At 46.1% G+C, this 25,862-nt stretch overlaps 1 protein-coding gene and 1 pseudogene across 2 annotated transcripts in view; both read right to left on the reverse strand.

The window, feature by feature from the left end:
* Positions 1–25,862, reverse strand: part of LOC310753811 (inositol polyphosphate 5-phosphatase OCRL-like) — an 863,084-nt pseudogene that overhangs the window by 613,964 nt on the left and 223,258 nt on the right. The window lies entirely within an intron of this gene.
* On the reverse strand, positions 1,912–24,551 carry LOC310753738 (inositol polyphosphate 5-phosphatase OCRL-like; the record flags this gene model as incomplete). The annotated part of the gene is made up of 8 exons (XM_083595082.1): positions 1,912–2,025; positions 2,522–2,657; positions 4,063–4,166; positions 6,162–6,247; positions 7,298–7,507; positions 7,615–7,714; positions 21,892–22,017; positions 24,459–24,551. The coding sequence occupies 8 exons, from the start codon at positions 24,549–24,551 to the stop codon at positions 1,912–1,914; spliced, it is 969 nt and encodes a 322-aa protein (XP_083451208.1).

Genomic DNA, 25,862 nt, shown 5'->3' on the forward strand with positions numbered 1-25,862 from the left:
TTAAAATTTCTTTTCCCCCTTTTTCTCTATATTTGTTTTTAATTGCATTCTGTTGTATAAAAAAACCTCTCATGACTGCTTTGCCAGCGTCCCAAACTATACTTGTTTTTGTTCCTTGATTCATATTGTTTATAAAATAATCCCTCATATGTTTTTGCGCATTCTCTACAGTTTTTTTGATCATCACAAAGATTTTCGTTTATTCTCCATCGGAAAGAATTTTCTTCAAATCCTTTTAAGGTACATTTTATTGGATTATGGTCCGAAAGCACCTTAGGTTGTATTTCGATCTTTAAGATTCTTGTTGTAAGGTCATTTGTTATCCATATTTGATTGATTCTTGACATTGATTGATTTGCTTCTGATTGATAGGTAAACTGTTTTTCCAATGGGTGTTTCAATCTCCAGATATCAACTAAATTGCAATTCTCTACCATCGAAAAAAAAGTCTTTGGTAACTTCCCTTCTTTTGATTTTCCTGATGCTCTTAATCTATCCATCTCCACTGAGACCACTGCGTTCATATCACCCATTATTATAATTTTTTGATCAATATATTCAAATAATTTCTCTTCTAAGTCTCTGAAAAAATCCATTTTATTTTCATTAGCTGCATACACTCCGGTGATTATTATTTTTTCACCTTGCCATTTGACTTGTACTGCCACAATTCTACCTTCTTCATCTTTAAAATTCTGGTGGGCTTCTATTTTATTTTTAATATATAGAACCACTCCTCTTTTTTGAATTTTGTCCGATGAAATAAATTCATTCCCTAATTTTTTATTTACCAAAAATTTTCTATGTCTCCTCATCACGAGTCTCTTGCAAACAGATACTGTCCAAATTTTGTTTTTTCAAATATTGTTGAATTTTGTTCCGTTTTTTTTCCTCGTTTATCCCGTTAACATTCCAGGTCCATAATTTCAGCGCCATAATATCTTCTGTTTAGTTTTTAATAATAGTCTTTAATTTATTTTCCCCTCTTCTTCCTCTTCCTCTACCTTCTCCTCATCCGAATCTTGCGAGTCTTCTCCTTCAGCTCCTGCCCCCATTGGTGCAGTTTCTTCACTTCCCAATTCTTTGTACCTTCTCAAAAATTTGTCCAGTTCATCCGGTCTTGTTATTCTGTGTCTTTTCCCTTTGTAAGCAAATGAAAGTCCTTCTGGGAACTCCCATCTAAATTCAATATTGTTTTTCCTGAGAGCTTGCACTAACTGTTGGTATTGATTGCGTTTTTTCAACAAACGAAGTGGGCCATCTTTAAAAATGATTATGTTATTCCCCCCAATATTCAATCTTCTCTCCCTGTTTTTTTTGCAAAATTAAATTTCTCATTTCTCTATCTTTAAATATTACCAAACAATCTCCTGGGAATTTCTTCGCTTTATTTGTCCTTACTTTGATTCTAAAGGCATTATGTACCGTCTTTGCCACATCTTCTTCTTGCATCTCCATCCAAATAGCAATTTCTTTAATCAATTTCTTCTTTATTTCTTCTCCTTGTGCTTCTGGGACCAATCTGAATCTCAGATTAGTCTCCCTTTGTCTCAGCTCATTCATTGCAATAGCGTCCCACAATTCTTCTTGAGTTTTGTTCACTTCTAACACCTCTGCTTTAATTTTTTCCTCCCCCTTCTTCAGTTCTTTAATCTCCGTTTTATTCTTTTTAGCCCCCTCTTCTAAATTTTGTGTCCTTTTTACCATATCTTTCATCTGACCCTTAATTTCATTAATAGTTTCATCTATTTTTTCCACCGTCACATCTATTTTTTTATCCACTTGTTCCAATTTTGTCTCAACATTTTTCTCACTTTTGTGTATTTCTGATTTAAGCTCAGATTTAAGTTCAGTAAACATCTTTATTAATTCTCCTTTACGATCAGATTCTTGTCTAGAACTTTTCCTTTCCTATTCGTCTTTACCTCCCTCCAGGGAGGGAAGGAATTCGTTCTCCATCCTGTCCATCAACTGAACAATATCCTCAAACACTTTCCGGTACCGTCGGTCATCCACAACCTTCACCTATGGGGGGGCAGAGCACATTTTTTGGGGCTATGGACTAAAAGGGGGGGGGGTATGAGTTAAGAGCAGAAAGGCCTGATGCACCCCCCTGTTCCCAACCCTGAAAGAGGCAAGTACTGTAACTCTGAGAGCTTCCCCAGGATGACAGGGGCTGTGACTTCCAGAGCCAATGGGCTGAAGCCAAATGCTCCAAGCCAAGTACCACAGAAGCTCCATTGCATGAATGGAGCCAACGGTTAAGGTATACAGTTCATCCCATGTGGTCTGCCATGCCTGCAGGAGCAGCGTGTACTCAGAAGAGTGGAGAATGGAAGCCTAGGGATTTAACAGAGCCAAAACCTGCCCACTCCTTGCACCAGAAGTCATTGGCCAAGGAGGAGCTCTGTGGAAAGGGGCCTGGTTGTTGGTCAGGGCCTGCCCAGATTCGAGGAGGTGCCACATAGCAGGCAACTAAAAACCCTGAATAGACGATAGCCCTGGCCAGGGCAGGTGTTACCCCTGTGAGGAAGAGGGAGCTGACGGGCTTGTGGCCGCTCCTTTTCAATTCCATGTGGCTTCGGTAGCTGAGCTGATTCACGCTGCCTCCTCTCCAGAGGATTGGCTCACACCATGCTGGCACACAGCACTTCCCACTGCAAGGAGACAGTTGGACTGGCTGAGGCAAAACACAAGGCTCACACAGTCCAACTTTGGCTCCACACACGGCCTGTGATCTTGACCACGGTCAAGAGCTGGAGATGATGGGGCTTGGGAGTCCAACTTCTGAAGGGGTGGACCTTGCAGGTGTGCAGGCATTTTGCCTCATGGAGAGAGTTGTCAGGAAATCAAAAACTGCCTTCTACCAGGTCAGAATGAATTTCTGACCTCCCCCAGTTTGGATTCCTACATTGCAGGGGGTTGGACTAGATGACCCTCGTGATTCCTTCCAACCCCACAATTCATTAATTAAGTCTCCTCTGGCTGGCAGCAGCTCTCTGTGGCCCAATCCTTTTTCAGGTGGAGGTGCCTTTCAACTTGAGACTCTGCATACAAAGCATATGGCACACCACCAAATGATGATCCTTCCCCAAAGCAAGGGGCCCCATTATTCTTGTTCAGACACTATTTTTTCAGTGATCCAAAAGACCCTTTCTGGCACCTGAAATGCTGCCCAAACGAGCCTGCCGTTTTCCGGCTTCGTCACTACATTTTCCGCCTGTCCTTTTGATTTCCCCATTACCACAGCAAGAGCAATGAAACTAGCAGGCCTAGGTGGCTTCTGACAGTTGTCAAGAACCACAAGAATATGCCAAATCATGGATGGTGAGGCTCAATGGCTACTAGCCATAATGGCCACAGAACATACTCCACCAAGAGAAGCAGTATGGCTTGGAGGAGGGGAGCGTGCTGTTGCACCCAGGTCCTGTTTGTGGGCTCCCCAAGAGGCATCTCATTGGCCAATGTGAGAACAGGATGCTGGGCCAGATGGACCAATGGCCTGATCCAGCAGGGCTGCTCTCATGCTCTTATGAGAGAGCACCAAGTCTAATTCCCAGACTTCCTTGACACAAAGAGGATTCTCATTCAGCCTGCTGCACCTTTCAAGGAACTGCAACACCCCTTATACACACCACGAAAGAGAAGATGCTGGTTATCAGGACAAATGTGGGGGAAAGGAGCCAAAACATTTCCAGAGCAGGGATGGCTTGAGGAAGACAACATATCACAGCCTTGCATTTCACAACTCGCCTAGCAGTCTTTGGCAACCCAGAATTCCATGCAAGCAAAGTGAGCAGGTGAAGGAGATATGGATCTCTCTCTTCCTCCGTGGCTTGGTGTCCATTCTGGCTGCAGAGGAAAGGAAGTCCGTCCAGCCCTCAACTCTAGCCCTCCTCCAACAGCTTGCTTAGCAGAAAGCCATGTTTAAAATATATGTTTTACTAGCCTGCTCAGGAGGATGGAAAAGCAGGACACTACTAGCATCTCGGCAGACTAGGAAAAACAAACAAGCCTTGCAGAAGAATGATTGAAAGGACTTACTTACAAAGGCTCAACTATCAAGCAGGATCTGTTTTAGAGTCGAATTTGTACGTCGGGATGAACTTGATCTCTCCCTCTGTGAAATCAGCAAAAGCTGTCTTTTGGGTACGCTGAATGTTTAGCTAAAGCCAAAAAGAAATCGCTTATCAGCAGAGAAGCAAAAGACCCCCTGTTGCCTGACAATGGAGTCTATTAACAGCCACTGTTGTGCTGGAAGACCAAGGTGAAGTACTAGTAGGTTAAAGGTAAAGGTAAACTTAAAGGGACCCCCTGGTTGGACAGTGTTCTCGAAGCTACAAACCTGAGTCTGACCAAACTGCGGGAGGCAGTGGAAGACAGGAGTGCCTGGCGTGCTCTGGTCCATGGGGTCACGAAGAGGCGGACACGACTAAACGACTAAACAACAACAACAAAGGGACCCCTGACCATTGGGTCCAGTTGTGACCGACTCTGGGGTTGTGGCGCTCATCTCGCTTTATTGGCCAAGGGAGCCGGCGTACAGCTTCCGGGTCATGTGGCCAGCATGACTAAGCCGCTTCTGGTGAACCAGAGCAGCACACAGAAACGGTGTTTACCTTCCCGCCAGAGCGGTACCTATTTATCTACTTGCACTTAGACGTGCTTTCGAACTGCTAGGTTGGCAGGAACAGGGACAGAGCAAGGGAAGCTCACCCCATCGCGGGGATTCGAACTGCCGACCTTCTGATCGTCAAGCCCTAGGCTCTGTGGTTTAACCCACAGCGCCACCCGCGTCCCTACTAGTAGGTTAGCCAAGTGCAAAAAAAGGGGTATACCTGCTGAAATCCTATCTTATACACAATTATTAAAGGTACAGCATGCTTGTGCATTTTTGCCCCATGTCATCTTAAATTACTTTGCTGCATCACACGACAGGAAAATCCTCTAACTCAGGAGCAGCAGACACGTGGCCCTCACAATGCTGCAGAACTACAATTCCCATCATCCCTGATTACTGGCCATGATGGCTGGAGCCAACAGGAACTGCAGCTCAGTAACATCTGGCAGACCACAGGTTAGCCATACTTACAATATGCAATGTTATATGTACCAATAATCCATACAAACTGTTAACAACCACCAGAATACACCCCGACACTATGAGCAACTGCAAAATCATCCTTTCGCATCCTACGTTGGCTCCCAGGACGTTTCTGAGCACAATTCTGAGTGTTGGTGCCAACCTTTAAAGCCCTAAATGGCCTCAGCCCTGAAAGAGTGTCTCCATCCCCATTGTTCAGCCCAGGCATCAGGGTCCAGCACCGAGGGCCTTCTGGCGGTTTCCTCACTGTGAGAAGCAAAGTTACAGGGAAGCAGGCAGAGGGCCTTCTGAGTAGTGGCACCTGCCCTGTGGGACACCCTCCCGTCAGATGTCAAGGAGATAAGTAACTATACAGCCTTTAGGGAAGTTTTTAATGTTTTATGATGGTTTTGCGTATGTTGGAAGTCTGAGGCTGCCCCCCCCTTGCCTTCCTTGCAGCATCCTTCTCAAAGGGCTAAGGCATGACTACGCTCACAGAGTTTAAATCCACCATAAGGTGCAGCAATCAGGCCTCTGTTTCAACACAAAATACCAATGATCCTTATGCCAAGTGGGAGAAAGGTTGTCAACATGATGAACACACAAACCTTGGAGAGAAAAATGTAAAACAAAAAGCACCAGCAATTTAATTGGACTTAATGGAAGTATCTGCTGATAAGAACATGTGAGCAACGCAGATTTTCCAGACAGATGCAAAACCTAGAGCAGGAAACCTTAGACCTTTCGATATTGCTGGACAGCAGCTATGCTGGGGCTGATGGGAGTCCAACAACATCTGGAGCGTGTGCTGAGCTAGGAAAGCCCTCTAACTGGGAAACTGCAGAGCAGTCCTACTTATTCCAAGGCAACCCTCCAACTTAATTGGGACTTGCTTCTAATTCAGGTTGCACAAACCTGCAACCTTAAAAAGCATTTGTAGAAGTCGCAGTCATCCTATGTTCTTTGCTCCTAACTGCCTGAAAGTGGCTTCTCTAGCCTAGGCTGGGGTATCCCAGACAAAGGAAATAAACAGGGCAATATCCTAAACCACCACATATAACACAAAGATGTCTCTCACCTGGTCGTAGGTCAGAAGTCTCTGAAGCTCATTTTTAGTGATCAGATGACAATGCTGGAAAAAAGCAAAGCAACCACAGCTACAGGCTAGCTCACGGGGTCGGGGGGCGGGGGGCAGCCTGCTGCCACTTCCTGCAATATGTAGTAAGACTGATAACTAGGATTGGGCAGTATGATCATATTAGGCTAATGCTCTGTGAACTAGACTGGCTCTTGAACTGCTTCCAGGCCCAATTCAGAGCATCCCATTTGGCCTTTCAAGTGTTTCAAGGTTTGGGAAAAGGGTACCAGAAGAAGGCCCACTTATGTTTGCACTGCCTCTCCACTGACTAGAATCCCTTTCCCAGGGAACTCCTGCTCTTTCAAGCATGGCAGGGCCTTTTCAGTCACGGCACCCTACCTTTCAGAATAATCTCCCAAAGAGGTTCACCTGGCCCCTGCTTTGATGTCCTTTCAGCAAAGACTTTTAGAATTTCCCCTGGTTCGTTAATTCATGGGCAGGGCGCTTGTGGCCCTCCAAACCCTGCTGTAGTACACAGGAACATAGGAAGCTACCTTATATTGAGGCAGACCATTGACCCATCAAGCTCAGGACTGACTACATGGACTGGCAGCAGCTTTCAGGCAGAGATCATGCCCAGCCCGATCTGCACACACTGGTGACTGAGCCTGGAACCTTCTCCATGCAAAATGGCCGCTCTGCTTTCGCGTTACTGCCCTTAACAAACTGCAACTCCCACCCCGATCACTGGAGAAGTTGCCCACATTTGCTATAATCTAATCTAATACATCTCTGCCACTCGCTTTATGTTGCTCTCTACTGGCTGCTCTAGTAGAAACAAGGAGAAGGGGACGACAGAGGACGAGATGGTTGGATAGTGTTCTCGAAGCTACCAGCATGAGTTTGACCAAACTGCGGGAGGCAGTGGAAGACAGGAGGGCCTGGCGTGCTCTGGTCCAGGGGGTCACGAAGAGGCGGACACGACTAAACAACTAAACAACAACAAATGCTGCCTACCCTGAGCTACACACAGGCAGGAAAGTTACAGAAACATGACTCAATTTGCTTCTCCAGATAGCGGAGACCAACAAGTTACATCAGCCAAGGCTCTCTCTCTCCAAGCCCTCGAAACGCACTCGTTTTCATGATTGTCAGCTGCGGCAGACCCTGGTCAGGGGGCAGGAAGCTCATCTGGGCACAGATATCCTTGTAATCCTGGTTTCGGCGCTCAAAGTCTTCCACGTGGGCAGCAAGGTGGGAATTGACCATGCAGAAGCTGGTATTGTTGCAGACAAACCTCGCGGCCACACACCCCTTGCTACCCTGCAGGGGCGGAGCAAAGATGGCTATTAGTGAGCAAGCAGGAAAGAGGGGGGAACTGGTTGGCAGAGATTAGAAAAACAGATAGACAGACAGAAAGATAGACATGGGGAATTCCGCTGTCAGGGTCTACTCCCCATCTTCCCCATGATGCCTGTGCCCACTGTCTCCCTCATCACTTCCTTGATGCGGCTGAGCTGGTCCTTCCTGACAAAGATGAGCACCAGCTGCACCTAGAAGATGCAAGGTACTGGGATGTCTACCAGCTCTGTTCATTGCTTGCTGTCCTGGGCCGGCTGGATGCAGATAGGAGTGGCAGGTGGCACCAACTGGGGATCCCCCAAGGGAAGAAGGCTCAGAGCCAGGGAACTGGTGGGGGGACTGTGGGATGTAAACACAGGAGCAATCAATGACAACATTCCTAGAGTGTACATGTTAGAACATGGGGAGGGATGTCAGTCCAGCAAGCAGGTAAACTTCCTGGTGACGGACTTCCTCCGCATGTGACCAGAGGTGGGTGTGGCCTCACCTGTGCAGGTAAATGATAAAAGCACAGGGCAGGCAGCCATCTCTCTCTCTCTGCCATTTTTCTTTCGAAGAAGAAGCATCTAAAGATGCTCTCTTGGCTCTCAGCCAAGAGAGGAGGAAAGGACTATCTTGCTATAAGATAGATTCTGAATGTATGTAACCTTTTTAAGCCTGTCTGCCTTCTGGGATCATATTGTGAACAGAACGTGAGTAAACTCTTTTATGCTTTTATAAAGACTGTGTCGTGTCTTGTATTTTAAGAGGGAACAAAAGGGGAAATTACCAGGGTAATTATTATAGAGGTTCTAGCGAACCTGTGCACACGTTACCATTGCGAACTTAAAAGGGAATGTTTAAAAACTCTGCTGATATTTTGGAAACTTGTTAGCACAAGTTGGATTAGGATATAATCTCACAACATATCCTCTCCCGCACCCCTGAACATTCCCACACAAATGCCATGGCATCTCAATGGGGCTCCCTTGCCAATTGATGGTAAAGCAAGCCATTGGACAGGCCATCATGCATGAGGACAGTTTTTTGAATGGATTTGAATCACACTTTGCCTTTTTCCTAATTCAAGATAGTGCCTCACGGAAGCAGGGAGCTTTGCAGAGTCCTTTGGAGACTGTGGAAAAGATTGCGCAAGAGAGAGGCTTGGCACCAGAAGAAATTCATAACTTGCTGAACATCGCACTCAGTGCCAAGCTGGGTAAAGAAAACATGTTTTGGCTTCTCTTTCCCCTTGGCAGCAAAGTATGTCAACAGAGCTGCATTGCCCTGCCTTCTCCCTTCACAAGAACCGGGGCTGCTTCGAGCTTGTGAGAAATTATCAAGAGTGAAGATGTTCAGAATGTTAAGCAGTGTCTTTCAATGTCTTGCAGGCACAGTGATAAGCACTAGGCTACTGAAGACTCTGATTCCCATTTCCGTAATAACAGAGGATTCTCTTCTTTCAGCTGTGTCTTGGCTCTGTGCTCGCAAGTGTTCTAGTGACTTTCAGGTAACTTGGAAAGCATGGTAATGATGTCTTGGTTCTGAAGAATGATATTTCCCCCAGTCTGACTTAGTTATCCTGGTGATGATTCAGCTAGATGTTGTACACGCTGAGCATATTCCAGAAGGGGTTTGTTGTCTTGGCCTTGCTTTGGCTTACTGAGATCTGTCTTCTCCCTATAGGTGCTCATTCTAAAATGGATAATTGTGGCCTCACCTGTGCAGGTAATGGTAAAAGCACAGGGGAGCCAGCCACTCTCTCTCTCTCTGCCATCTTCGTTCGATGAGGAAACATCCAAGGATGCCCTCTTGGCTCTCAGCCAAGAGAGGACGGGACTATCTTACTACAAGATAGATTCTGAATGTATGTAACCTTTTTAAAGCTGTCTGCCTTCTGGGATCATATTGTTGTTTTTTTTATATGAATATTTATTAGGTTTTCCAATTTTATATAAACACAAAAAGAAAAAGAAAAAGAAAAATATTAAAAACAAGTCAATTTCAATAACAGTTTTTCAATAACATGATTCTTTGACTTCTTCATACCTCCCCTTCTTGTTTTCTAGTTCAAATTGTTAATCCAGCAAATCCTAATCTCTTAACATTCCTTTTAAATTAACACCTTATTTTCCACTCAACTTTTTAAATTTTATGACTTAAACAATTTTAATCCCTGTTATCTTTATAATAACAGCTAGAGACCACAAAAGTTCAATCCAACATCTTTTCAGAGTTCATTAATTTTGTAGTATTTCTGTAAATAGTCCTTAAATTTCTTCCAATCTTCTTCTGCCGACTCTTCTCCCTGGTCGTGGATTCTGCCAGTCATTTCTGCCAGTCCCATACAGTCGATCAACTTCATCTGCCATTCTTCCAGAGTGGGTAGATCTTGAGTCTTCCAGTGCTTTGCTATAAGTATTCTTGCTGCCGTTGTAGCATACATAAAAAAAGTTCTGTCCTTCTTTGGCACCAAATGGCCGACTATGCCCAAGAGAAAAGCCTCTGGTTTTTTCAAGAAGGTATACTTAAATACCTTTTTCATTTCATTATAAATCATTTCCCAGAAAGCCTTAATCTTTGGGCACGTCCACCAAAGGTGAAAGAATGTACCTTCAACCTCCTTACATTTCCAACATTTATTATCGGGCAAAGGATATATTTTTGCAAGCTTGACTGGGGTCATGTACCACCTGTATATCATTTTCATAATATTCTCTCTTAAGGCATTACATGCCGTAAATTTCATACCGGTGGTCCATAACTGTTCCCAGTCAGCAAACATAATGTTGTGTCCAACATCTTGTGCCCATTTAATCATAGCTGACTTAACCGTTTCATCCTGTGTATAGCATTTCAGCAGCAAGTTATACATTTTTGACATAATCTTAGTTTTAGGTTCTAGCACTTCTGTTTCTAATTTAGATTTTTCCACCTGGAAGCCAATTTTCCTGTCCAAATTGTAAGCCTCCATTATCTGAAAATAATGAAGCCAGTCTCGGACTTTATTTTTTAGTTTCTCAAAACTCTGCAGTTTCAGTCTATCTCCTTCTTGTTCCAAAATTTCCCAATATTTTGGCCAATCGGCCTCCATATTGAGCTTTTTCTGAGCTTTCGCTTCCATTGGTGACAACCACCTTGGGGTCTTATTTTCCAGTAAATCCTTATATCTGATCCAAACATTAAACAGAGATCTCCTAACAATATGATTTTTAAATGCTTTGTGAGCTTTAACCTTATCATACCACAGATATGCATGCCATCCAAAAACATTGTTAAAACCTTCTAGATCCAAAATGTCCGTGTTTTCAAGAAGCAGCCAGTCTTTCAACCAGCAGAATGCTGCTGATTCATAGTACAGTCTGAAGTCTGGCAGGGCAAAGCCACCCCTTTCTTTTGCGTCAGTTAAAATCTTATATTTTATCCTGGGCTTCTTGCCCTGCCAGACAAATTTAGAAATGTCTTTCTGCCACTTCTTAAAACAGTCCATCTTGTCCACAATTTGTAATGTTTGAAACAAAAACAACATTTTAGGCAATACATTCATCTTTATAGCTGCTATTCGACCCATCAAGGAAAGCTTCAAATTTGACCATATTTCGAGATCTTTTTTCACTTCTGACCAGCATTTCTCATAATTATTTTTAAATAAGTTCCCATTTTTAGAAGTCATGTTGATCCCCAGATATTTCACCTTCTTCACCACAGACAGACCTGTTTCATTCTGAAATTTCTCTTTTTCAAACAATGTCATATTTTTCTCTAAAACCTTAGTTTTGGTCTTATTCAATTTAAATCCTGCCACCTGACCAAATTCTTGAATTAATTCTAAAACTCTTTTGGTACTAGATTCTGGCTCCTGTAACGTCAAGACTAAATCATCTGCAAATGCTCTCAATTTATACTGTTTAGCTCCGACCTGTATACCTTTAACCAACCGGTCCCTTCTAATCATATTCAGCAAAACCTCCAGGACCGATATAAAAAGTAAAGGGGAAATTGGGCACCCTTGTCGTGTCCCTTTTTCAATCATAAATTGTTCCGTAACTACATTATTTACAATTAGTTTAGCCTTTTGTTCAGAGTATATTGCACTTATACCATTTTCAAAACCTTGGCCTACCCCCATACCCTGTAAGTTCTTTTTCATAAAACTCCAAGAAATGTTGTCAAAGGCTTTCTCCGCGTCCACAAATATCAAAACAGCTTTAGTATTTATGTTCACATCTAACTTTTCCAAAATGTCAATTACATTCCTCAAGTTATCAGATATGTGTCTTCCCGGTAGAAAGCCCGCTTGGTCCTTATGTATCTCTTTAATCAATACTGTCAGGGAACTGCCATCGGGAGAACTGGAGAGGAAGAGGCTCTCAGAGACTGTCAGAGACTTGTCAGCTGATGAGGGAACCAGCAGGGGGAGAGAGGTAGTTCCAAGGGGTAGTGAGTCGGCAGGAGGACTCAGAGACAATTCCAGCGAGAACAGCGAGGAGGTTTCAGGACCTCCTATAGGGACACCCACTCCTCGCCGGAAACTGTCACGCATAGAGTCCAGAAGACGTGTTTCCGTTAAGGAGCTTTTATGCTGGAAGAAATTCCGTAAACGCCCACTGTCGGATTCTGCCAGCGACTGACGGAGTCATGTTTATGGCGCTCCGTTACAGACAGTGGTTTGTGGACTTAGCCAAACACTGAGGGATTAGGAACTTTACGCACAAGAAGCTCAACATCCCATCACAGCAATCCGACAGTCCCTGAAAGCAGCTTGTGCAGAGAAAGCATCATGAGCAACCCAGCCGGAACCGGAGCGGCAGGAGGAGCTGGAGCCAGTCCAAGCCTGGAAGAAAGGTACCGGGTGTTGGAGGTCCAGCTAGCGCTGCAAACGGCGAGGCTCGATGAGAGGAGGGCTCAGGATGCAGAAAGGGCAAAGCCCCCCCCCCCCACAAGGAAGAAAGATGCCAGGATTGGTGCAGAAGTTTGGGGGGGATCCCAGGAACTATCAAGCCTTTAGGACAGAGATGCAGTATGCTCTTAATCTGCAGTTTGATGACTTTCCCGATGAGGAATCGCGAGTGGGGTTTGTAGTTAGCCATCTCGAAGGAGGGGCGAGAGACTGGGTTAGACCCCTGATGGCAAGGCATGATGAAGTCTTGAAAGACGCACGGAAGTTTTTTCGCGCCATGGACCTGATGTTTTCCAGCGAGATTGAACAGGGAGTGGTGCGCAGACAGTTGATGGCTTGTAAACAGGGGAGCCGATCTGTCCGTGAGTACTGGACTGAGTTTACTATGCTGATACACAAATTGGGGTGGGATCTGTCAGCGGAACCCATTCAAATGCTTTTTGAAGAGGGACTTTCTTCGGCTGTGAAAGATGAACTTTCCCGGGCGCCCAGGGCGGAGTCTATGGACCAGCTGATCAAATCAGCGCTGACCATTGGAGCACGCCAGGAGGCTAGAGCCTTGGAGAAGCGGGAAGGGAAAGTGGAGCGTTGGAGGGATTTCCGCATTCCAGAGATTCCGGAGCCAACTTTCCCGCCCGCAGAGCCGATGGAAGTTGGAACAGCGCGCGCGCGGGCAGTTTCAAATCCCAGTGAAGGGCGGAAGAAGGAGGGGAAGAGCCCCAAGAAATGTTATCTCTGCCAGCAGCCGGGTCATTTTGCCAGGGTCTGTCCACAAAGAAAGGAATGGCAAGAGATGGCAGGAGCTGTTGGGGGGAAGGAGGAGGAAGGGCAGGACCAAGTAAAAGCCAGCGCCTGACTGCCACCATCAGGGCACAGCAGTCAGGCGAAGGAGCAGTAAAAGTGCCCACGCCGGAACCTCCGAGACCAGCCCTAGTGATAGAGGTGTTGCTAGAGCTGCCAAACGGACATCCCTTAAAGATAAGGGCGCTATTGGACTCAGGCAGCTCCTGTAATTTTATGAGCAAGGAGTTTGCAGCAGAACACCAGATACAGACTATCCCTTTAAGCAACCCCTTGCAGGTGACCACGATCGATGGGAGAGAGCTGTTGGGAGGAGAAGTCAGCTTACAGACCGTCCCAATGGTAATGAGGGTAGCCAGGCACACCGAAAGAATAGCGTTCAATGTGGCCACCTTGGGAGGGGCTCCCATTATTTTGGGGATGAGCTGGCTAGCGTTGCATGATCCGCTAGTGGGTTGGCATCAGAGAGTGGTCTCCTTTGGGTCAGCACATTGCCTAGAACATTGCAAAGAGGGCAAGGCTCCAGAAGGGGCAAGAGCCTTTCTAGCAGGAACAGAAGTAACGGACAAAAGAAAGGTTCCCAAACAATACGCTGACCTGAGCCATGTCTTCAGCGAAAGGGAAGCAGACAAACTACCACCGCATAGACCCTTTGACTGCCAGATCAATCTAGTCCCTGGAGCCCAGCTCCCTGTGGGCAAGCTGTATGCCATGTCAGACAGGGAAATGCAGGAGTTGAGGGAGTTTATTGACAAAAACCTGAAGAGAGGTTTCATCAGAGAGTCCAGAGCGGTGGGGGGCAGCCCAGTGTTTTTTGTGGACAAAAAAAACACGGATAAGCCGAGATTGGTCGTGGACTACCGGGCCATAAATGCCGTGTCGGAACCAGTGGCTTTCCCTATGCCCAGGATTGATGACATTTTGACCAGGGTGAGGAAGGGAAAGATTTTTACTAAACTGGACCTGAGGGGGGCATACAACCTGATACGGATAAGGGAGGGGGATGAATGGAAGACAACAATGTTCACCCCTCTAGGGGCTTTCGAATATGTCGTTATGCCTTTTGGATTACAAGCAGGCTCAGCATGTTTTCAATCGTTCATGAACCACGTCCTGGGACCTCTGCTCTACAAGAATTGTGTGGCCTTCCTAGATGACGTATTAGTCTATTCAGAGAATGAGGAGCAGCATGTAAAGGACGTCAGAGAAGTGTTGAGCCGACTGCAAGCAAACCAACTGTGGGTGAAATTAGAGAAGTGTCAGTTTCACACCAAGGAGGTGGAATTCCTGGGGTACCGCTTGTCAGACAAGGGATTAGCCATGGATCCAGGCAAGGTCCAAGCGGTACTGGAATGGAAGACACCGAAAACGAAAAAAGATGTGCAAAGATTCTTAGGGTTTGGGAACTTTTATCGGAAGTTCATCAAGAACTTTGCCCACTTAACGGCTCCCATCACGGACTGTCTCAGCAGCAAGAAGAAGTTTGTTTGGACGGCGGAAGCGGAGCAAGCATTCGAAGAATTGAAAAAGGCCTTCGCTTCGGAAGAACAGCTCCTGCATGTGGATTTACAAAAACCCATGAGAGTGGAAACTGACGCATCAGACCGGGCGGTGGGGGCGGTGCTTCTTCAGCCGGGGAAGGATAAGTCGGAGTGGAGACCGTGTGCCTTCTTCTCGCGGAAGTTAAACAAGTCCGAGAGGAACTACACGGTATATGACCGAGAACTACTCGCCATTCACGAAGCGTTCCGGAAATGGAGACACTTACTAATTGGTGCACAACACAAGGTGCAAGTATGCACAGACCACAAGAATTTAGAGTACTGGAGAACGGCACGAGTGCTCAACCAACGGCAAGTGAGATGGGCACAGGAGTTCTCCAAATTTTATTTTGAAATTTGCTATGTGCCAGGCCCAGAAAACGTCAGGGCGGACGCTCTCTCACGCAAACCAGAGTATTTGGAGGGGGAGGGAGCACCCGAAGAGAGACATATCATCCCAGAGGACCGCTGGGTGTGTGGGGCGGCGTTGGTGGGGCAAAGGGAACTGGTAGAGGAGACGCAGAATGATGAATACGCCCAGAATAAGCTCTGAGGTCTAAGGAGGGAGGGAGAAAACTCCGGAGGTTTTGAAGAAAGAAACGGGGCATTGTATTACAAAGGGGCACTATATATACCCGAAGGGGAATTGAGAGGGAGAGTACTCAAACAGCTGCACGACAGCCCCACAGCAGGGCATTTTGGGCAACACAAAACCATGTGGTTGGTTACTAGGGAATTTTGGTGGCCCAGGGTGAGGGAAGATGTAAGGGAGTATGTAAGAGGGTGTGACCAATGCCAGCGAGCCAAGGGAGAAAGGCGGGCGCCGGCGGGGTTATTAGAACCGTTGCCCACACCAGAAAGGCCATGGGAGGCGGTATCGATAGATTTTATGACTGATCTGCCGAAATCCAAGGGGGAAACCGCCATACTGGTCGTAGTAGACCTGTTAACTAAGATGGGCCACTTTGTAGCGTGCTCACATGCAGTCACGGCGGAAGAGACAGCTAAATTGTTTGTAGAACATATTTTTAGACTGCATGGCGCCCCCTTGAGGGTGGTCTCAGACCGGGGCAAACAATTCACGTCCAGGTTCTGGAGGAAGCTCATGAGCTTACTGCACGTGGAGGTCAATTTTTCGACTGCCCGGCACCCAGAAACCAACGGGCAGGCGGAAAGAGCAAACGGTATCCTCCAACAATACCTGAGGTGTTATGTCAATGACAGAGAGAACGATTGGGTGGAAAAGTTGGCGCTGGCGGAATTTGCCTACAATAATGCGGAGAATGTGTCCACCGGGATGAGCCCCTTTTTGGCTAATTATGGGTGCCACCCCAGGGCATTTCCAGGGGGAGGAGGGGAGAGATGGAGCGTCCCAGCCGCCGAACAGTTTGTAGAAGAAATGGAAGCGATCCATCGTCAACTCCAACTCAACTTAGAAAGGGCCAAGGAACAATATAAGAAGCAGGCAGACAAAAACAGAAGGGAAGGTGAAACCATAAGGGTGGGGGATCAGGTGTGGCTGTCAACCCAAGGATTGCCGTTCAAGGGGGGTTGTAAGAAATTGAGACCCAAAAGATTGGGACCATTTGAGGTCATTCAACAGGTTAACCCAGTGGCTTTCAGACTCCGGTTACCGAACCACATGAAACTGCACCCAGTATTCCACAGGTCATTGCTGTCACCGTATAGGGGGGGGGAAATGAAGGGGTTTTCCCACAGGGACCAGTCTTAGAAGAGAGGGAAAGCAGCAACCATGTGGCGGAAATCCTCGACTCCAGGTGGAAGGGTCATCAGGTGGAGTATTTGGTAGCGTGGGAAGGGGAACCGGAGTCAGAAAACACCTGGGTAACGGCAGAGGAAGTCAATGACGAGGTCTTGATTGAAGCGTTCCATCAAAGGTTCCCCAGGAAACCTCAGTCAGTAGCGAGGTTCCGGAGGGAGTACTTTGGCACCACCGACGAGGAGGAGGAATTGGAAGGATTCACGGGGTCTGAGTTGGAAGAAGGAGTAGATTCCCATGAGGACGAGTACTTAGAAACCCGAAACAGCAACCGGTGGAGGAAAATGTTCGAGACTTCGGAAGATGAGGGAAGTTCTTTCAGGGGTTTTGCTCCCTCGCCTCCCGCAGAGGAGGGGAAAGGAGGGGGTGAAGGGGGCCCTGGAGGGGAGGTGGATGTCAGGGAACTGCCATCGGGAGAACTGGAGAGGAAGAGGCTCTCAGAGGCTGGCAGAGACTTGTCAGCTGATGAGGGAACCAGCAGGGGGAGAGAGGCAGTTCCAAGGGATAGTGAGTCGGAAGGAGGACTCAGAGACAATTCCAGCGAGAACAGCGAGGAGGTTTCAGGACCTCCTATAGGGACACCCACTCCTCGCCGGAAACTGTCACGCAGAGAGTCCAGAAGACGTGTTTCCGTTAAGGAGCTTTTATGCTGGAAGAAATTCCGTAAACGCCCACTGTCGGATTCTGCCAGCGACTGACGGAGTCATGTTTATGGCGCTCCGTTACAGACAGTGGTTTGTGGACTTAGCCAAACACTGAGGGATTAGGAACTTTACGCACAAGCAGCTCAACATCCCATCACAAATACTCTTTTCAATCTCTTGGCCAAAATGTCAGCAAAGATTTTGTAATCCACATTTAGTAAGGATATGGGGCGGTAGTTTTTAAGTTGGGTCTTTTCAGTCCCTGTTTTCGGTATAAGTGTAATGTAAGCCTCTTTCCATGATTCTGGTGCTCTTTTCCCTTCCAAAATCTCATTGCAGACTTCCTTCAGAGGTTGTATTATCCAATCCTTCAAGGATCTATAGTATCTGGAAGTCAGTCCATCCGGTCCCGGAGATTTGCCCAATTGCATATTTAAAATGGCACCTTCTATCTCCTGATCTGTTATTTTACAGTTCAACAATGCTTTACTTTCTTGTGAATTTTTTTGTAATCCATTTGTTTTCAAAAATCCATCAATGTCCCTTTCATTCTGTGGCCCTTGTGCATATAGTTGCTTAAAGTACTTCTGAAAACAGTTTCTTATCTCATTTGGATTGTTTATGTCTTTTCCTTCTACTTCCAGATTTGTAATTGTATTTAATTTTTGTCTTTTTTTCAATTGCCATGCCAGTAATTTCCCACATTTATCCGCCGATTCAAATGTCTTCTGTCTCATTTGTTTAATTTTCCATTCTATTTCCTGATTCATCAATTCCATATATTGTGTTTGGTAGATCTTTATTTCTCTCAGAATCTCTTGTGACTTCGGCTTAGCTCTCAATTTTTTCTCACCTTCTTTAATTTTCTCCAAAATTTTATCTTTTTTCTCATTTTGCCTTCTCTTTTTTAATGCATTCTGTTGTATCAGAAACCCTCTCATCACGGCTTTACTTGCATCCCAAATTACTCTTTTTTCCACATTTGTTGGCAAATTTAATTCAAAATAGTCTCTTAAAGTCTTTTGGGCCTTGTTGTATACTTCTTCATCTCTAAATAGGGTGTCATTCATCCTCCATCTGAAGGTACCGGTTGTTGTTGACTTCATCTCCATCTTTACAGCGTTATGGTCGGAGCATGTTTTGGGGCAGATTTCCACTTTTTTTATCTTTGGTGCCATTCCTCTAGTAATCCAAATTTGGTCAATTCTGGTCCATGTCATCTTGGCTTCAGAGAAGAATGTTCCCTCTCTCTCCAGAGGGTTCTTAGTTCTCCAGATGTCGATCAAGTCCATATTATCAGTCATTTCAAAGAAAGTTTTTGGTAGTCTACCATCTTTGGTAACTACCTGTTTTTGCGCCTTGTCCATATTGGTAGATACAACTCCATTCATGTCCCCCATCAAAATTATATTATAGTCCATAAAGTCCATCAAAGTCTCATGCAACTTCTTGAAAAATTCCGACTTCCCCTCATTTGGTGCATACACACCTACTATCAAAAATTTCTCTCCTTGAAACTGAATTTCAATAGCCAAATATCTTCCTTGTTCATCTTTGAGAATAAATTTCGGTGAAAGTTTCTCCTTTGCATAAATCACCACTCCTCTTTTTTTAACTTTATCAGACGAGATAAATTCTTGCCCTAGTCTTTTATTAATAAGTATTTTCCTGTGTAGCCTCATAACATGAGTCTCTTGTAAACAAATCAAGTCCAAATGTTCTTTCTTTAATATATGAAAGATCTCTTTTCTCTTTCTAGGGGAGTTAAGTCCATTACAATTCCAATTTAAAAGTTGCAGAGACATGATTAGTTAGTTAGTTTTCCCTCCTACTGCACCAAGTTGTTGTTCTTCTTCTGTCGGTGGCTTGTCTCTCCTTGAGCCGGAGCGTCCAGATATCAAATTTGCAATCTCCAAAAGTCCTTGTCCTGGCATCAATACATCCTCAGCAGATTCCACTTCCTTCTGTAGATCCTCTTCGTGATCTTTCAAAAACTTGTCCTTGTCGTTTACTGTCCTTATTCTTATTTTCTTTCCTCTATATTTAAAAGATAGGCCTTGGGGGAATTCCCACCTGAAGATTATTTTGTTTTTTCTCAGCAAGGCAACCAGGTCTCTGTAGTAGGCCCTTACCTCCAAAATGTGTTTAGGTATGTCTTTGAAGATTTCCACAAAGGTATCCTCAATTTCCAAAGTTCTTTGATAATGTAGATTCAGTATCTTATCCCTTTCTTCCTTTGTTTTCAAGGTTATCAGACAATCTCTTGCTTTATTCTTTCCTTGTCTTCTACCAAGTCTGAAAGCACTCACAATAGTAAATTCTTCCTCCCCCAAATCCTTCTGCCAAAATTGTGACAATTCTTTTGTGAGAAATTCTGCCAAATTATCTTTCTCACTTTCTGGCACTCCTCTTATTCTTAGATTTCTCGCTTTTCTTTCAAGGTCTATCATGGACTGCGTCAAATCATACTCTTCTAACTTCTTGTGTACCGGTGGAATCTGTTCCTGAACAGTAGTTGCAATTTCCTTGGCCTCTTCAGCCAGTTTTCTGGTTGAAGCCGATTCTTCCAATAATTTTTCAATAGACTGTGTATTAGAGTTCACCTTTTTCCCTAGTTCATTGATACTTGAAGTATTCAAATTAATGCTTGAGGTGTTCGCTTCAATTTTTGCACAAGCCTCTGCTACTTGTTTGTTTGTCTCTTCGACCTCGTTGGCCAACTTCTCCAAAGATGCATCAATCTTACCCAATGCTTGGGCCAACAGTTCATCAGTTGACATAACCTTTAATTTTACCTGTGGGGCAGCAGCTCCTGCTGTGCCCACTACACCCCCTGTTGAAGGCCTTCTTGTAGTGTCAACTTTGTATTGTCTTCCAGACCTGGTAGTTTTTTCCTGTGTCAACTCTGCTTTTTTATCATCTGCCATAACAATCACATACACTCCCAAGGTCAGTCACACGCTTGGAGAATTTGTTTAGGTAAGATAGAAATTTTCCCACAGCAGTACTTGTTGTCTAGAGTGTCATTGCAACATAGTCACCTCTAGGGGTCACAGTTCCAGCTTCTTATTGCAACTTTATAACAAATAAAGTCCTGATAAAATCCCAGTATCTTAGTATCAAGTTTTCAATCCCAAAAAGTTACTTTAATTTCCAATGTATTTTGTCCACACTGTATCCTTTGCAGAGCTGAATCTAACTTTTTTTTTCACTCTCAGTTTGACAGTTCCCTCTAATCGGCTTCCCTGTCATAGGCAGTCCGTTCCCAGGTTTTAAAGTCAGCAGATATATTTTAAAATTTCCCTTTCCTTGCAGGGCAAATATCTTTCAAGTGTCTCCCCACTGTTCCTGCCAACAGAGGGGGAATTTTCCTTTTTGGTGCTGGATTTTAGTCCTTTCAAAAGCACGTCTTTCTCAGTCACAGCTTTACAGTCTCTTTACTTTGATCTGTTAACAGTCCGGGAAGGCAGACTTCCTGTTTTTACCTTTCCCGTTTCGGTGCCAAATTCTTTAATAATTTCTTCCAAATGTATGTCAAAATCCTACTCACGGGTAGTTATTTTCGAATCCAATTGTCCAGTGCAGAAATCAGCGCTCTCCGACCCTGGCTGTGCGGCTTCACTTCGCGGAGACGGATAGGCAGCTCTCAGCTCCGCACCCCTCACCCCCGGTCCGATCCGGAGCCTTTAAAAAGGCTCCTTTGCAGCGGGGGGGGGGCACAAATGGAGCCCACCGAGCCTTCAGTTCACAGGCTTCCCCGCCTGTGATTTTTTTCGGGTCTCCACTTCGCCGTAGCGGTAGAACCCCAGCTCCACGAAGCCGATTTCCTCCGGAGTTCAGAGGAAATCCGCCATTACGGTCGCTGGCGCTGACCGGAAGTTCGCCTTCTGGGATCATATTGTGAACAGAACGTGAGTAAACTCTTTTATACTTTTATAAAGACTGTGTTGTGTCTTGTATTTTAAGAGGGAACAAAAGGGGAAATTACTAGAGTAATTACTATAGAGGTTCTAGCGAACCTGTGCAAGCGTTACCGTTGCAAACTTAAAGGGGAATGTCTATAAACTCTGCTGATATTTTGGGAACTTGTTAGCACAATCCCACAATATATCCTCTCCTGCACCCCAGAACATTCCCACAGGGACGACGACGCTGAGCCGTCAGAGGGAGAAGAGGGAGCAGACTGTGAGCAAGAGGAGGTGTTGGAAACTGAAGAGGCAGGAGGGCAGGAAGATTCTGCGGCAAACAGCAGCCCAGAATCCGAGGCAGAAGTGGAGGCTGGAGGCGGGGGTCAAGAGGCAGAGATCAGGCAGGCTGCTGAAGAAGCCAGGGGGTCTCCCCATCCTGCTGCGATCAGCTCCACTCCCTGCTGGTCTCCCAGAACACAGAGAAATTAAGAGGAGGGAGCAAAGACAGGCAAGGTGTCAGAGTCTCAGGTTGCTTGGGAAGGACCAGGGGGAGGAGGAGACTTCAGAGAGTGGTGGGAGGGTAGCAACCTTCAGCCTTCACAACTAGCTCACTGGGGCAAGACCTGTTGGGAAAGTTTTCTGTGATCACGAGGCCTGCACGGTTTGGGTTTCTTTGAATAAAGAATGTTGGCTTCTTTTGAATAAAACACCACTGACACAAGGTGTTTTTTTCTTGCTGACCTCCTCCTCCTCCTCCTCACTCCAGCTCCTGACAGCTGTCTGGCTGCTGAAGAAATGGGTGGGGTTGGACTTACTTTCTTGTACTTGGATTTGGAACGCAAAGCCTTTTCCACAGCTGTCAGCCACTCTTGCTCCTTTGTCGAGTCCAAGTAGAAGAAAGCCTCTGTGCTCAGGTCCAGGTCCTGGAACCGAATGCCAAACTGCCAAAGAGAAGAATGTGGAACTGCAGGAATAGGACTCCCATCGGAACAGACGTGCAAAGACAACAGGAGTGTGCAAGGGCAGGCAAGATCAGGACCAAGAACAAACAAGTAATACCAGCCACTTCCTCCTCAGCTTAGCTATTCGGGGCCCCAAAGGAGCTTTGCTAATGAAAGAAAAAAAGCTTTTTCCTTGTATTTTTTAAGATGTGTCAGCCAGCCTGATATCTAAGCACTATCCCAGTAGCCACAGGCAACCAGAAATTCTTTGAAGGCAAGTGAGTTGGTCGATCTCTCCATTCTTCCTTCACCTGGCAACCTGGTTTCCAGGCTGGCTTTCCGGGAGCAGAAAACCACCTCTCAGATCTGCTGTGCCAAGCTTGTTTGCTAGAAGATTACCCTGTAACACCCTTGTCCTCTTTGCAAACCTCCTAAATGGCTAGCCTTCTGTGTTTCCATGCTGGCCATGAAGGAATGGGCATTCCCGACTCTGAAAACAGCACAGAAATACAGCCTGTCTAGTAAAGGGGTAAAAAGAGCAAGCGAAACAGCCTCTGTAAAACAGTAGCATCTGAAGCTGCTAACCACATACTGATAAATATATCATAAAAGCAGACATGAAAAACAAATGGCCACTGGGTACTACTAACAGTGGGACATGGGTTAAACCACAGAGCCTAGGACTTGCAGATCAGAAGGTCGGTGGTTCGAATCCCCGTGACGGGGTGAGCTCCCGTTGCTCGGTCCCTGCTCCTGCCAACCTAGCAGTTCAAAAGCACGTCCAAGTAGATCAATAGCTGCCGCTCCGGCGGGAAGGTAAACGGCATTTCCGTGCGCTGCTCTGGTTCGCCAGAAACGGCTTAGTCATGCTGGCCACATGACCCGGAAGCTGCATGCCGGCTCCCTCGGCCAATAAAGTGAGATGAGCGCCGCAACCCCAGAGTCGGCCACGACTGGACCTAATGGTCAGGGGTCCCTTTACCTTGACCTTACTACTAACAGTACGAGGAAATAACCAAAGCAAAAACTCAAAAACTTTGTTTGAAGTAGTAAGCTTAGCATTATAAGGATGACCCACATCAAGTGTTTGGGGGGGGGTCACACCTCCCTGTCCTCCAGCACAGCTTTTAGGAGGAGTTCCAAAGGTTTTGCTTCAGTTTTGGATTTACTGCATCTTGTCACAATGTCTGAAGCTGCACTAACCGCTTCATTTGAACCATGGCTCATTGAAACAAGCCAACTTCCAATCGTGGGTTTACAAAGCTGGTAAAATGAACCACCATAGGATTTGGACACACCAAACTGTGGTTAATTTAAAATCCAAGTGGAAGCTTCCCAATAGGCTTGGGGTGGGGGAGAGGTGTGCAAACCTGGAGGAGAGGCTGCCGTCCTGCTCATACTATGAAGCCACGGTTCAGTATGTGGCACCAAGGGAAATTGCCCACCACAACTAATACTTTCAATTACCCACCCATGTGGCCTGAGTGAACAGGACAGACTTTGCCTGGCACCCAACAATAAAGCTGTCATGTAGATGTCACTTTCTCCAGCCCCAACTTTGATACAGGTTCCACTGGTCTTTGCACTTTTGCATGATCTGACCTGAAATTCTGGGTGTTGACATATTCCTTCTCTCTCTTGGCGAGGACGTGCTTGATGAGTCCCTCTCTCTGTCCGGACTGCGGATGTGTGGAAGGCACAAAGAGCTGGCGCATAGTGTGAGTCATTGGGGTTGCTTCTTGCTCATGCTCTCCTTGTCATGGATACGCCTCAGGGAGATGAGAACAGAACTCAAGTAGTCCTTAAAAGCAAGGAGGCGGGAGGGCACAGTACACCTCTAAGGCAACTTACAGCCTGCTTGGTGGCAGCGGTGGGGGTGGAGGCTCCCGGCGGGCACTCATTTGCTGATTCTGCAGGTTTCTTTCCTTCTCCATGAAGTTATCCTCGAATCCCAGAATTCCAGAGAGAGGAAAAGACTTCTGAGGTTAGAGAGGCTTCAGAACCATTTGGGGAAGTTTTGGGAAAGGAACTTAGAAAATACTTAACTGCAGGAAAATGTTCCTGCCTCCCCACAGCACCACAATTGCCGGACAATTGCCTCTCAGCTTATGCACGTTTAGGAAGGATTGTGGAGGCAACAGGTCCTCCCCTCAAGGCCTTTTCCTCTAAAGGAGGTAGACTGGTCTTCTCCAATCCTCTGGCCACTGCTGAGTTTTCCAAACTTGCTGGCATATTGCGTGTAGCACCTTAACAGCATCATCTTTAACAAAATTTAATAGTTCAGCTGGAATATCATCACTTCCACTGGCCTTGTCATTAGCAGTGCTTTCTAAGGCCCATTTGACTTTGCTCTCCAGGATGTCAGGCTCAAGGTCAGCAACCACACTACCTGGGGTGTATGAGACGTCCATATCTTTCTGGTATAATTCCTCTGTGTATACTTGCCACCTCTTCTTGACGTCTTCTGCTTCAGTTAGGTCCTTTCCACCTTTGTCCTTTATTATGGTACTCTTTGTATGAAATGATCCTTTCATAGCTCCGGTTTTCTTGAACAGATCTCTGGTTCTTCCCATTCTGTTGTTTTCCTCTATTTCTTTGCATTGCTCGTTTAAGAAGGTCCTCTTGTCTCTCCTTGCTATTTTTTGGAAATCTGCATTCAATTTCCTGTATCTTTCACTATCTCCCTCGCATTTTGCTTGCCTTCTCCAAGTCCACCTTTCCTTTTGAAGCAAAATGTCATTGAAATGGGGGAGAAATGCCCTGCATGAAGTCTTGGGTTTGCAATTTGGGGAGAGGGAAGACTGTCTGCAGCGCTGGGGAACGGGCAGGCTGGCGAGGCCCCCTAGATCTAGAGGCCCTAGGCTTCTGCCTACTTAGCCTATACATAAATCCGGCCCTGCCTATGTCACAGTGAGCACAGGCCCATCGATCACGTGCAAGGCATTCTGTGTGTTGGAAAGGAGCCTCCTGTTCTGGGCCAGGGGGAAGAGTGACTCCGCCAGATGGTTGAAAGGGAATGCCCATCCTCATCTGCTGCAGCAGAAGACTGGGTGGTGGGGTCGAAGCTGATCCCGTGGAGCACGTGAGGAATCAAGGCTTCCCGCATGAAGGCCTCGCTTCCCCTAGAAGTCCCTGCCTCCTGGTCTGTGTTCGCTTTCTTCTTCAGGTACAGCGCCAGCATGTTCTGGATGGTGCACCTGCTTTCGGGGGAGAGCTTGTCGAACTGGTCCACACTACGTTACGAAAAAGGAGCAATGCTGATGAGTGCTCCAGGTGGCTGGAAAGCCAAACAGGATGTTGATGTTTTGGGACTGTACCGTGGGAACCAGGGACAGTCTATTATGTGCTCTGAGCACCGGATGTTAGCTCAGAGTGTCACATGACCCTGTACTGGAAGTACATGGGTGGAGTTATTCTCTCTCTGGCTGCTGATGTGAGAGGGTGCAGACATGATTTCTCTGCACTACTGGAAGGACAGAAATAAAGGCATGTAAATACATTTCTGTCTGTCTCTCTCCCCTCCCTGGGAGTGAGGGAGGAGGGATGGTTGTGTTCTTCTCACGTTGAGGAGAATCGGCCGATAAAGACCTCGCCTTGTCTTGCCGGGAGTCGCTGACGGGGAGGTCAACATGGAATCAAAGCCGGGCACCTGGAGAGTGCCAAATTCCTCTGACTGACAAGGCTTGATTCAACATATGGTAGCAGAACGCTGCTGGTTATCTGATCCATGGGAATCAGCATGAGAGGTGAGAGGTTGATGGATCGTGTGCCATCCTCTGCACCAAGGAAAGAAGATAACGTCTGATCAGCTGAACAGACAACTGGACACCAAGAAGGGGTGTTTT

Source organism: Podarcis filfolensis, assembly GCF_964270895.1.
Source record: "Podarcis filfolensis genome assembly, chromosome: W".
NCBI classification, from domain to species: Eukaryota; Metazoa; Chordata; class Lepidosauria; order Squamata; family Lacertidae; genus Podarcis; species Podarcis filfolensis.